This window comes from Bidens hawaiensis, unplaced genomic scaffold, assembly GCF_021521415.1.
Source record: "Bidens hawaiensis isolate Kalapana, Puna unplaced genomic scaffold, B.hawaiensis_p1.1 tig00034827_1, whole genome shotgun sequence".
In the NCBI taxonomy this organism is placed as follows: Eukaryota; Viridiplantae; Streptophyta; class Magnoliopsida; order Asterales; family Asteraceae; genus Bidens; species Bidens hawaiensis.
In genome coordinates, this window is record NW_027496055.1 from 70,988 (window position 1) to 85,723 (window position 14,736).

A 14,736-nucleotide genomic window follows, 5' to 3' on the forward strand; every position below is an offset into this window, starting at 1 on the left:
ACTACAAATTTAGTATATAAAGAGCGTACCCGATGTACTAGTCTCCGGCGTTTGTACAAGGTCCCAAATTCTCCTACAATATAAATTAAACAACTCGCTCAATTTACTCTACTTCCAAATTCCAAACCAGACTGAACCGCTATACCAGCAAGCCCGTCAAAACTAAACCGTAAACCAAACCAAACCATTAAAACCTCAAACCAGCCGACTTACTAAATAGTTCGATCAGTTTCAGTTATTCATAAACACCATAATTATAACAAACATTATAACACCTTATAAACTTTATACTTCCCGAATCAAATCATTTCATTCTCTCAATATAACCTAATATTATATAACAACTAAAAACATATTTACAACTAATACAACAAAACTTACATCAAACAAATAATAAAACACCACCACCTCTTATGATCTTGTCTTCTTTTTAATCTTCCCATTACAAAACCCAAACCCGAAAAAATTAATCGACCCTTTAGCAATATTATACGCCGGTGGCACATTTAGAACCGGGATAATCCTTATCCCGGTTCTGGACTCCTTAGTAGAGTTTCGAAAACTGTAATAAACATGCGAATTATTATGACTACTACTATTACTATTATTATTTTTAGGAACGGGTTGACTTAAACTCGAACACCTTCTTAAAAACATTGACTCCTTTGACTTATCAACTTTTTGACCCGAATTGGGTTTCGGGTTTAATGCTGACCCGGTTGAATTACTCCTTGCTAAACTCTTGATTGATAATGATCCAAACAACCCCTTTGTGTTCTTTGAGTTGTCACAATTTAAACTTGCACTTCTTCTGAATTGCCAGAATGATGATTTGGGAGATGGTTTCTCGGGTTCGGGTTCTTGATCCGGATCTTGGTCTTCAATTAGCTCTTTAAGTCGTTTCTTGGTTTTGTTATCCGGGTTTTGGATAGTATGAATATTATTATTATTATTATGAATAATATTATTATATTTGATTTGGGTTGGGAGTATTTTGCCATTGGAAAATAGTTCATCAGCTGGAGTGAGATTTGAGGCTCGAAAATCGAAATCAAAAGTGGGTGATAATAAGAGGTCACCGGGGCGGGTCGGGTCGGGTTCCGGGTCGTTTGAGAAAGAGAGTCTTGGGCTGGTGTAAACATCAACAGCCATGGTGTGGTGAAAATGAAATGAAATAAAAATGTGGTGTTATGAGAGAAGGTGTGATTTATAGTAGAGATGGCCAAAAAAACCGGTTGGGGAACCGGTTTACCGGTTTAAAACGGAAACCGGTTTTTACGAAAACCGGTTTTTTAAAAACCGGTTTGACCGGTTTACAAACCGCCGGTTCGTCTTTCGGTTACAAGTTCTAGATCCAAAACCGGTTAACGAACCGGTTAATGGAAAAACCGGTTTTTTTTATTAACCGGTTATGGAAAAACCGGTTTATAAAAAAACCGGTTTTTGACCGTTGTGGAAAAACCGGTTAACCGGTTTCTCCATAACCGGTTAACCGGTTAAAAACCGGTTTTTGAACGTTGTATAACGGCTATATGTCCGTTTTTTTTGTTTTTGGACCGTTTTTTTTTTATTTTTACCATTTTACCCCCACAAACATCTATATATAGTTTAGGTTGGGTATTGGTTAGATCACACTCGATTATACAACTCCAAACGCTCTAAACGTTTATTTCATACGCGATTATTTTGTTATCTCACGCTCAATTATACCACATTACCACTCCATACGCTCTTATTTCGTAGTCGTTTATTTCATACTCGAGTATACCACTCTTATTTCGTAGTCGATTATCATGGCCTCCCAAAGTGCTGCTTCATCCGTCAACATGGGTGCCTCGAACACGGGAGAAACGGTCGTTCGGGTCATCCCCACGAAACGAAACCATGATGTTTGGCAACATTTCGACCTATGCGAAATGTCTAACGGTAGCCAAAAAGCTCGATGCAAACATTGTTTGAAGTTTTATGGCAAAGATGCAAACTCCACTTTAAAAGCGCATGTACAAAGGCCCTTTTGCAAGGCCTTGAAGGACGAATCGGGAAGTAGTTCGCAGCCGGAGATGACGAATCAAGGAGCGGTGTTTACGTACGACGTTGAAGCGGTACGTCAACAGTTTTCAAACTTTGTGATTCAACAAACACTTCCTTTCAACCACTTCGACAACCCTCAATTCACGGAGATGATGCAAAACTATGTTCAACCACGCTACCAACACGTAAGTCGTTCGACCCTTAGAAGAGATTGTCTTAAAGCATAGAAAAACGCTAAATCCGAACTAATTTCATACTTTTCAAACTTACAAACTGGTGTAAACTTAACAACGGATGTGTGGTCGGTACCTCATGGTTCGCCCGACTCATACATTTGTGTGACGGCTCATTGGGTTGACCCCGAGTCATGGCAAATGATGAAACGAACCGTTGCGTTTCAATTGTTTGATTACCCGCACACGGGTAGAAATATTTTTCAAATCTTGGATAAAGTCATTCGACAATACAAGATTGAACATAAAATCTTTTCAATTTCGTTTGATAACGCGTCCAACAATACGGCCGCGGTTGGCCATTTAAAATTAAAGTATAAACCTATTTGTGATGGAGCGTTTTTTCATAGCCGATGCATTGCACATATTATCAACTTGGCCGTGCAAGATGGGTTAAACGTGATCGAAACGCAAAGAAACAATTTTAAAAGAATGTTACGAGATGTTTTTAGCAACAATAAAACATTTTCAAGATACAAAAAATTTTGTGTAGAAGCTAATTGTCAATGGTTGGGGCCAAATTGGGATTGTCCAACAATATGGAACTCGACTTGTAATATGTTTGAGAAAGCCATCCAACAAAAAGAATCATTAATTGCGTTTCATCAAATTTTGTCAAGTAGGGGTAAATGTGCACCGTACGATCCTAGAAACTGGTTATTGATTGAGATCGTTACGGAGGTCCTTCAAATTTTTAAATCTTGCACAACTAGTTTATCCGGGGTTTACTATCCAACAAGCCCCATTGCTTTACCAAAAATTGCTGTCATGTGCACAAAGTTGAGTGAACTTCATTGTAGGGGTGCACCTTATTTTGATATGGGTGTAAAAATGAAAGAAAAATTTAGAAAATATTTTCAAGAACTACCCGCTGTTTTGACATGTGCTGCTGCGTTAAACCCTTGCATCAATGTTGGTGGTGTTGAAGCTTTAATAGAAAAAATTTGTGATGAGCTAGGGTTAAACGACGATCAAAACCCCTATTATAGCCAAACTTTAAAGAATGCTTTCAACACCACCTTGTCAAACATGTATGATGTCTACCTTACAAAATACGGGTCGTCTTCCCAAATTCATGACTCGTTAAGAGCTGTTGCCCAATCCCAATCCCAAACCGACCTTGAAATGGGGATGTACTACATGATTTGGGAAGACGCCGGTAAACGTCAAAAGGTAAACACCCCAAGCAGTGAACTTGGAAGGTATGGTGGTACCAACTTTGTGAAACACATGACTCCGGATGAATTTAGAAGTCTTGATTTGCTGGCTTGGTGGAGAGGTAAGGAGGATGAGTTTCCGATCCTCGTCGCCATGGCCAAAGATTTACTAACGGTCCAAGCTTCCACGGTAGCTTCGGAGTCTGCTTTTTCTGTTTCTGGCAGGGTTATATCGATTAGGAGGACTCGACTCACTGCACCAGCTATAGAGATGTCGATTTGCTACAAGGATTACTTGGACTCTTTAGATAGGGCACAACATCAACGCTCACTCGAGGGGGAAATGGAGTATGAAGCGGGTTTGTATGAAGACGAGGTCAATGAAGGACACACTCAACCAATGACCGATGAAGAAGCCGCGTACGACGATTACCTAAGAAATAGCTCGGGATCGGGTAGCGAAGAAAATTAGTTAAAGAAACAGCAAACATGGAGGCAAATCATGAGTAAGAAACAGCAAGTTGTTCATGTAATCGTGTCTAAGCATTTTTTTCCTAATATGTGCTCTTATTTACTTGTTGATTTGGATTTTTCTAATTTAGTTAAAGAAACAGCAAACATGGAGGCAAATCATGAACAAACTGCGATTGGGAACAACAGGAGCATCTGCTAGTTCACTATTTAATGTTTGTATTTTTGAGTTAAATCATGAACAACAGTTCTTGGCAGAGATTTCTTCAGTGTTAATGATTTAATGTTTGTATTTTTGAGTTACGAATATGCGATAACGATTTAATGTTTGTATTTTTAATGTAAAAACTATAAATGAAAGTTATGTGTTTTTAATCTTTGGTTTGTTGAAAACACATTCACCAACACACACTCATACTCATCTTCCAAGCAAAGAACCCTAACAACGAAAGCAAAGAATGGCTTCGGTCAGTCCGTTTTGCCTTGTAGTTACCGGTTTGTTTATACTGTGAAAAAATAATGGTCTTCATTAAGTACAAAATATAAAAAACAAATATTCGTATTTGAAACCGCGAAATTAAAAAAAAAAAAAAAACCGGTTAATAAAAAAAACCGGTTAATAAAAAAACCGGTTTATTAACCGGTTCTAACCGGTTTCTAAACCGGTCCTAACCGGTTAGACCGGTTAGGGTTTTGACAGCAAAAAACCGGTTATTAACCGGTCCGGTTATTAACCGAACCGGTTTTTTTCCTTAGAGGTGCACAAACCGTTTTTTTTTTAAAAACCGGTTCGGTTATTAACCGGACCGGTTTTTTTCCGGGCCAAAAAAAAACCGGTCCGGTTAATAACCGAACCGGTTTTTTTAAAAAAACCGGTTTGTGCACCTCTAATTTATAGGCATGATTTAAGGAAAGGGTAGGATGGTAATTTGAGTTGAAGTCAAGTAGTTTGAGATGGAATGGGACAGTTTAATATTTGGGAAAAGATTCTTTGTCGCATATAGATTGTTTTATGTATTCAAGAAATATTTATGGGATTGGTATTTACTATTTACCTTTTTTTTAAACGGCCAACTAAGTAACGCCAGGTACCCCGTACGCGGCCTCCATTGGCTAAAGGTAGCCCGAGCCGACCATTAGTCCGGACGGACAGAGCCCCTAGCGGTCCACTTGTTGAGGGATTCACCGGATAAAACCCGACCCCACGCCCGCCAAACGGCACGACAGCGAGGAGCCGGTAAAACCGGGTGAGATTAGGACTCGAACCCTGGCAAGCCAGGATCATCCCTCATATCTCCCTTATAAGTTGGTGGTAGTGAGGTTTGATCCCCATACCTCTCACTTGTAAAGTGAGTGCTCTGCCATTAAGCCACAACCAACTTATATATTTACTAAAATGCCTAAATGGATTTTGAGTATTTTTTTTTTCTTTTTAACGGCGAATTTATGTTATTTTTGGTGAGACTTAAATCCAATACTTTACCCTCTTAAACTCAAATATTTAAAAGGCTTTGTTTGTCAGTGAATTAATGATGTAGAATTTAAAATAAATTTTACGTAGAGCTTTTATTTGAAAGATATATGAACAGTCAAAGAGAAGCCATTACCATTTTTGATTTGATGGTTAGAAGATTTTTTTTAATGTTTTCTTATAAGAGGTTTCTGATTTAAATCTCAGCTCATGTATATAAAAGGATTTGAATTTGGGTAATTGGATATATATAAAGTATTATGATCATTTGAGAGACACCGCTACCACTTCGACAGACCTTCTCAAAGAGAGAATATTGGAGATAAAGTGAGGTATAGCTAGGCGTTTATAAGAATCTCATGCTTGTTGTTTATAAATGAACTATTCTCATATTCATATAAATTATGTCCTAAGATGCCAAACAACACAAATAGATTTTTTGGAAATAAAAGACATGATGAATGAAGCAATTTATAATAGTCTATTTTATAACTACAACTTAAAAACATCATTAATAACTCGATTCCTATAGTTTCCTTTAAACAGACTTGGTTATTGTTTTGCTTTTTACTAAATTTGTTCACCAATCTGCCACCCACTGTTATCGTCTACTATTAATGTGTGTAATATCCGTCTTCTTACACCAGTAAGTATTGATTGTTTTGCTCACAATAAGATCATAGAGTTGTTTTTTTAGGAGGTCACATAATCATAGATTGATCATATTTAATATTAAGAAAACCGAGGTTTTTTGGCCAACATGTAATGGAGTGAAAGTTAAAGATGGGCTTTTCCCTAGTGGGATTGGTAGACCAGAGAGAGGGGTAAAGCTCCTTGGAGGGACTGTTAGTCGAGATCCCTACTTTATTAAGGAGTTGGCGAGGCGGAGAGCATCTCGTGCGGTTGATCTTATGAAACTCTTACCTTGCCTTAGGGATCCCTAGAGCGAACTCCTCCTGCTTAGGTCGTGCATGGGGGTTGCTAAGTTGTTTTTTGGGTTACGAACATGCCACCCCCATATGATGGATGATGCGGTATCTTGTTTTGATAAGGGGCTTCGAGAAGCCATCGAAGACATAGTTGTATGTGGAGGCCCGTTCTTTGGTGATCTTCAGTGGCGACTTGCATCTTTACCGATGCGCTTGGGGGTTTAGGCCTTCTTTCGGCTCATGATGTTGGGGTTTACGCTTTTATAGCGTCGAGGGCTCAGTCTTGGAAGCTACAGAATCACATCTTAAGGAATAGTGGAGTTGTCGACCTGGACTCAGACTACGTGCAGGCCCTGGAACGCCTAAATGGCGCTCTCCCAGACTTTGACATTGGTGGTTTCTCTAATAAGGACACCGCCCCACCAAAGCCTCAAAAAACTTTGGCGAATGCCCTTTTTGACAAAATCGCTCAGAGCCTGGGAGAAGTTTTTGGATTGTCCCCCGACAGAAGGTGGTTTTTGAATGCTTACAAGGTCCTCATGCCCAAGATTTTCTGACCGTTATCCCGATTGATGGCTTGGGCCAAAGCATGTCTGCGGTCGAGTATATGGCCATTCTTAAGTACTGTTTGATGGTCCCAATGTACCCTGAAGACTAAACATGTCCGATCTGCCGTAAGGCTTGCCTGGATAAATTCGGAGAGCATGCGGTTCATTGCAAGGAGATGCCTGGGTTCAAATACCGACATGATTGGGTGCAGGACGTTCTTTAGGACATCTTAAGGCGAGCTGAGATATCAACTAAAAAGAAAGCCCCCGTAAACTTCCTTACAGTCCCCACGGAAAGGAGATCCACTCTACGACCGGCATATTTGCTCGTCTTTGGTTGGGCCGGGGGAAAACACGCTTGTGTTGACCTCACAGGGGTATCTCCTTTATCTAGTTTGAGGGATAATGAGTTTGTAGATGGGCAAGCAATGAAAAGGGCTGAAACGAAGAAGGTGGAAAAACATGCTAAAGCCTGCGAAGAGAACCAACATGTTTTTGTCCCTCTGGATTTTGATACCTTTGGCTCCTTGGTACCGGAAGCTATTCGTTTCCTAACCAGGGTCCAACGGGTTGTGCATAGCAATGTGTCATCCAAAGAGACAGGGGTATGTCTTTAGCAGGTTAGGGTTTGCAATTCAGAAAGGGGTGGCGGCGCAACTTGTTGCCCACCTATCTGCTATATTGATGTAATATCTATGTTTCTATATTAAATCAAAAGAGTATTTGGGATATTTGAAATCATCGGTTAGCATTGGTTACTCGCAAAATATATATATATATATAGAGAGAGAGAGAAAATCATAGGAGTTTTATTAAGTAGTTGGATTATAGTTTATCTAAGCCGTTAAAATATTTTCTTTTCTTTGAAATGGTTAAAGATTTTAAATATAAACGCCTACCAGCAAGAAGCTAAAGAGAATCACAAACCAACATTACATCACAAATAAAGAGTTTTTTAACCACTCTACAATACCTATTAGAATGACCGATAACGATTTATAATCGAAAGAAAATGAAAGTATGAGTTTTAAAGTTTTAATGTTGAAATAACGATTTATAGAATAATTTATTTCACCTCTAAGAAAAGTACACTATCTCAAACAAATAATATTGAATTATTGATGGCTAATCCTATTCTAAGAGTTTTATACGTATACACCATGCCTTACTTTTTTGTTTGTACTTCTTGTTTTCTCCTTTTATCATATCAAGTGTTAGATATCCATAATCACTCTTTTTTATGTCTTTAAATGTAACATAAAAATGTTATTAATAAAAAAGCAAATAAACACACCTACTTTTAGGTTTGTCCAAAACAAAAAGAGAGAGAAATGGGGCCACCGAAAGGCTATGAACTCAAGTAAATTACATGGTTATGTTTAAAAGTTTTTGCTTTATTGAAAGTGAAAAATATTAAGCACTTGATGAATCAAATTACATGTAGATAAACGAGACTTTTATTATTTATTTATTTACTTAGTATTTATGATAACTTATTACATGATACTTCATGTAAGATCATAATAGATAACATATGTATGTCATGTTATCCTGTTAGGTGTACATATGATACAAACTTTACCTAATAATTTCTTAAATAGTTAAACAATACTATAATTAATTTAAAAGAAATACTACCAATTAGTACCATAGAGAAACTTATTCAACATAAATAGTTCATATCTTATGCCATAACTAATTTTTAAATGAAGTTGTCATAGACTCATAGATATTTGATTGTTATTCAAGACCAACTATATAATATAAACTTTTTTACTTTACAGTAGTTATTTTTACAAATTTCATTTGATTTGAAAGTAAAATCCTTGAGTTGGGAAATAAACTTATATCAAAGTAATGCGAGTAAAACTGAAATCATAGGAACCGACTGGTGATTGTTGGGTTCGTATGCCTTTAGGCCGGGTTTAGAGCAAGAAAAGAAGGAAGGGGCATGCGGCAGCCGTCTTAGCTCATTTATGATTTCTTTTTCTTCAAATTAGAAACCCTAGCTAGTCTCTATATATATGATTTTGTACTTGTAATGTTTGTATCACTCAATAAAAAAAACCCTAGTTGTCGTCCATGAATATAGGTAAGTTAAGACCGAACAACGTTAATTCCTCCTGTCCGTTTATTTGCTTTCGCGTGTTTCTTAATCGCTAACATCAATTGTGGTTTCGGGTTTAGTGAAAGTTTATTGAGTTGATTACTAGAAATCAACTTATTATGCCAAACATAAAAATATGGATCATAACCTTGTAGTCATGTGTTGGTGTACTAGAATTAACTATAATTTGATGGTTCCAAACCGTAGTTTTATGGTACTAACTCGTAAACTTACAATTTATTTTTGTTGTGCTTTTAATTTGTCATTTTCCGGTGTTTCTGTTACGACATTTTAAACGATGATATAGCATAAAAGTACATACATGTGTGAATGAAGTATATACAAATTACAAACAACACACGCACTGTTTCATATTTATGTTATCATCACATATATTTGTACATAAGGCTTTAATTCTTTAAATGAACTGAACCAAATCAAAAAATACCTTATTCATGTTGGTTCATTAAGCATTTATCGCACAAATAAATGGTTCATAAACAAACAACGTCACAACGAGCTTCTTGTTCGTATTTTTCATTAATTTAAGACGTCGAAATTGTTGTGTTTATTTGTGTAAGTTCGTTAATTTAGAAAATAAATATAAACAAACAACAAACACTTGCGAATAAACAAAGACAAATGGATATACGTCAGATTTAAAAAATTGATAAAAAAATTTATGAAACTCAAGCACTAGGCATAACCATCCAAATAAATATAAAACTAAGTAGGTGACATATAATTGAAAGAAAAAAAAAAGAAATATAAAAGATCTTTAATGACCGAATATAAACAAACAATTACACACATAATATCAATGAGCATAAATGAACGAAAATTAACATAACATAAACGAACGAAGTGAACGAGCTATACGAACACATTACCAAACGTACACAAAGACAATGAATGCGAGCTATGTTTATGTTAATTTATTCAAATAATCAAACTGAATTCTTTGTTAACGTTCGTTCATTTATTAAACGAACTTCTCGTCAAATGGTTAATTAAATTTTTGGTTCGTTTATAACCCTATTAATTTATATACAACATAAACTCAAATGAAGGTAATACTACTTGAGCTTATGGATTTAAAGCATATAAGTTAATCTTGTATCACTTATGTATATAATAATCTTATTATTAAATAGTTACATCATTTTGGTATTAAAAATTAATATTATGTATCCATTTGAAGAATAAGAGAAAGGTGGTGGAGCATAGCATAGATTAAAGGACATAGTCACATTACAGACCCATGTGGGTTCCCCTGAGGCATCTTTTGTGGGGACTCAAGAATGAAACTATAGCTGATTTCACAACTCGTGACATGTTGGTTGAGTATGGGTAATGGGTGTTACGAGCCATATGGTTATTGCCATCATTTATTTCAACTACTCAGGTTTTAATATTATCATGTCTTTTCGTAAATTATTATTAATAAATGTAAATGAAGAAACAAAGTTTCATCTCCCAACGGATCTCATTAAATACTTCCAAGGAGATGGATCTCTATGTTGGAAGTTAATTATGAAACGGATTATTAATAAAGTTAACGGTTCGATTTTAAAAGAAAGTGAAAGTTGCAGCCGTAATTTGTAAGAGTTTAATTAATTAGGATTTAAATAAGGTTTATTGGATTATAATAATCTCTATTGAATGATATTGATTAATAATAATCCATATTTATTTTATCGTCACCGATGTTCTCAAATTTTAAAAAGCCCCCCCCCCCCCCCGGTTTAATAGCCCCCGTTAAAAATGACTTAACCGGGTTATATTATTTTTCGAAATTTAAAAAATTTTGTAGGACTTTTGATCGGGCAGATGATATGAGTCGATTGATGTAAAACTTAGCTTGAAACAATGATCCAAACAGCTTGTTTTTTGTTAATTGTAAGTTCAAACACCCGAATTGAAGCATTGTTTTGTTTTTTTGGAGCACCGTTTCGAACTAAGTTTTACATCAGTCGATTCGTATCCTCCTTCCGATCAAAAACCCTAAAATATTAGTTTGAAATTCGGAAAAAACATAATGTCGTTAAGTACTTTTTAACGGGGGACCATTGGGTGCCAACTTTTTAAATTTGGGACTGAAGTGGCGATAAAATGAATATAGATTATTATTGAACAATACCGTTCAATAGGAATTATTAAAATCCAATAAACCCTTAATTAATAGTTTAAAAGTTTAGAATCATGTGTTTAATTCGTTTTTTGAATGTTTTGCAAGTTTATCTAGTTTATAATGTCAGAAGTTTGAACTTGTGTATGCTAAGTTTATATTTAGTGTTAATGTGACCAACCTCCGACAAGCTAATATGTACTTGTGTAAGGGCATAGTTAGAGAATATAGGTGAGTATTTATGAGTATACATATCACTTATCGATCTTCACTTATATTATATTTTCCTTTTTTACGTTACTAGTTACTTTCAATTAAAATTAAAAATAAAAAGAAACAAATCTAATAACTACTTCATTTTATAATATCATCATACCAAATTCATGGATCCGATGCACGAGTACGAACATGTTTAGTTAATGTTAATTATAGGAGGACTACACATTTCCTCGTGAGCCTTCTTGTAATGCGTTTGTACCACTGTTTTAAATATTTCGTAATTAATTTTTTATTTTTGTAGCATGTTTAAAAAGTAATACAATGCAATACAATAGAGATGATAAAGCTTTTCGATAAAGGAACAAAAAACAAAAACATCAAAATTAGTATACTAGAATCCACATTATCGGTCCTCTTTACAACTTTTCATCTAAATACTTACGTCAACGTCCCGAGGGACATGGTGTCATGGTAACTAGGGCATCCCGTCTATTCTAGAGTTGGAGGTTTCAAATTACGCTAGGTGCCCGTGTAGATAGTTTGTAGAACTATTTAAGAGTATGTTAGTTTGTTGTTATAAAAATTTATATTTTTGTAAACATTGAGCCTCTTTACGACTTTACATATAAATAAATATTTTTGTAAACATTGCTCTGGGTCCAAATGTCCAACTGGCCAAGTCTTTTTTTAGCCCACTAATCTAGGTCCTAAGAACATAAAAAACTTTAGGCCAAGTCTTTCCAACTTTGAAAAATGGCTAAACTGCCACTATACCACACTACCACATAACATTTTGGGCTGAGCCATGGCCCACGAAGTACTTTCAGGCCCGTTGAGAAATCTATAACTTTGTACATTGCTTCCCAAGCTCAATGTATGTGTATAACGGTTCAAATTAAGTTCTCTAGATAACAGTTTAAGAACCTATCTTAATATAATTTATTTTATAATGTAAAACTTTAGGATAAAGGTATAAATATCCATTTATAGTTATATAATATGTTATATAATCAAGTATTAGGTTATATAATCACATATCATGTTGTAATTACGCATTACGTATATATAATCACGTATCACCTACATAATCGCGTATCAGTTATATTATATACAAGTTATATAATCACGAACAATTAAAACATTTTCTTCTAAAAACTATACTAGTACTATATGCAAATTAAAGATAATAAACTTCTCTATTCTATGATAAATATATATACAAGCTGTAGAGAACTTGACAGTGACATACATTTTTGGAGATGAAGAAATTTGACGAATTATTATTATTATTATTATTATTATTATTATTATTATATGACCTATGTGCATGCTATGTTTAACTAAGTATTAATTTACTTGTAAACTATACATGTATTTCTTTTTGCCTGTTAACAAGTATATAACCATTGTCCCTATGATCTCTACTATTTTGCATCAGCCTGCTTTCCGGAGTTATATACGAACAAAAAAGCTAACACCAGTTAGTGTATAGGATGAACCAAAGAAAACTGTAACAGGATATGAACTTACGTGACATTTTGTGCTTATTGAAGTTTAAGAACACGATACGCAAGTTACTATACATAAAGGTCGAAAAGTTTAGTTTACCGTAAAACCTATTATCCTTTTTCATGAGATGGTGCATGAATCAACAATTAGCAAACCAAATTATTTAGCCTACTAAATAACAGCGAGTGTTACATCAACTTCAATTCATACAGTTGAAGATGAAAGTTATTGTAGATATCTCACATGTACGACGTGTCACATGTACGAAGTAATATAGTTTTGTTCCATTGAAATAAACTTTATAACGTTCTGCTAGGGACAAAATTAATGTGGATGGATGGGATGATCTTCGTTTGATGACACTAACAGGATTGAGGCGTACGTGTGTCACTTCAACAACAATCAATGCTTTCGTTATACTAATCGGGATTACTAATATGTTGTGATATGTATCTAATCTTTTAGCAAATATTTAATCACGTTTATTGCTGGAGGTTGTGCAATAACGGTGTGGTCTACTGTGATGATAGTTTTATACGTTGGAGCGCGAGTGAGAAGCAAAAGACGTTCTACTTAGGTGCATAATTAATGCTGATATAATTAATCCTCGTGCGTTTAACTAATAATGCTAATTATTAATCATGCTATGCATATGTGCATTTCCACATTCCAATCAAGTTTACAAAAGTGGTATTGCTGATAATGACAAAAAGTCCGGTTGTTAAAATACACATTTAGGGATGGCAACATGTCGAGTTTTATTAATCCCACTTCCACACTTGATTGTAAAGCCGTATCCCATAACTGTCTCAATACCCATTGGATATCCAAGTTAGTTTAAAGTTACTCGTTGAGATTCCCAAATACACACTTACTTTTTGACCAAGAAAATTTGAATTAAGAAAAAGTAAAAGTTAGTGAATTAGTAGTTTACTTTATTCTATCCCCACGAATAAAAAAAAGTTTATAGATATTGTTCAGGTGTAAACGATTATATTTATTTTGGTAAACAAGTTAGGTATCACCTAATACCATGCCTGTTCATGCCAATGAAAATATTTTAAACTAATCTCATACTTGAACACCTGAAGCTTCAGATGTGCCTTGTCTTTGGTTTGCCCATCAAGTTCACGGTCGAGTTTCGTTTGTCATCCCTATACACGTTGAGTATGATCTTGACAAAAAGATGAAACCAAAGGCAAGAAAACTTGCATAGTTTGATGTTTTCAGTATACATTTTGTGACATTCTAAGTTCCAGTGTGACATTTAAACATTGAAAAAGAAAATAAACAAAAAAAATTGTTTACATTAAACACGTTGTACTCATCTTTTGGAAATAACATAATTTATAACACTGATGTTTATGTTTAAATTGGTGTCTTGCTAATGTGAAAAGTATGCACTGGACCAGTGTCTTGTATTTTAGTGAAATCCAGGACCACATAAGAAAGCAGCCACCGTAAATCAAGTTGTCCATCAAATTCAATATGATTTGATACACGTTTTTGGAGGATACTAACTTGATTTGAGGTTTATATACTTTACTGTTTACTACCATCCTTGAACTTTCACACATCTCACTCTTGGTCATAAGAAACCAACGATTTTGAAGTTGACATAGACGATTCAAGATCTCTTGTCCTAGGAGGGAATCGTCGGTTTGCCACTTGAATTTTCCATAATCTCTCCAGATTTTTCGGTGATAATTGTTGTTTTATTGAAAATTATACGCTACTTAGTCCAACATCATTATCATGTTAAAGCAAAAGTCCAGCTTTTGGTCCGGTCAAGTTTAGTTAGTAACAATCAAACTTCTACCGTATATTAATATTGGTAGTTTGTATGAACAATATCAGCCACCACGAAAATTTATACTTCATAGCCTGTCTTATGATGGTTGTTGCGTTTTTCAAGGTGCTAGTCGTGGGTTCG

At 35.1% G+C, this 14,736-nt stretch overlaps 1 protein-coding gene across 1 annotated transcript; it reads right to left on the bottom strand.

The window, feature by feature from the left end:
* Positions 1–411: 411 nt before the first annotated feature.
* LOC143586739 (uncharacterized) lies at positions 412–1,152 on the bottom strand. Its single transcript, XM_077068215.1, has one exon. The coding sequence runs from the start codon at positions 1,150–1,152 to the stop codon at positions 412–414; it is 741 nt and encodes a 246-aa protein (XP_076924330.1).
* Between the last annotated feature and the right edge of the window lie 13,584 nt (positions 1,153–14,736).

Excerpts from the sequence above, each read along its gene's own strand:
- LOC143586739 (XM_077068215.1), bottom strand. The coding sequence starts at position 1,152 with ATGGCTGTTGATGTTTACACCAGCCCAAGACTCTCTTTCTCAAACGAC.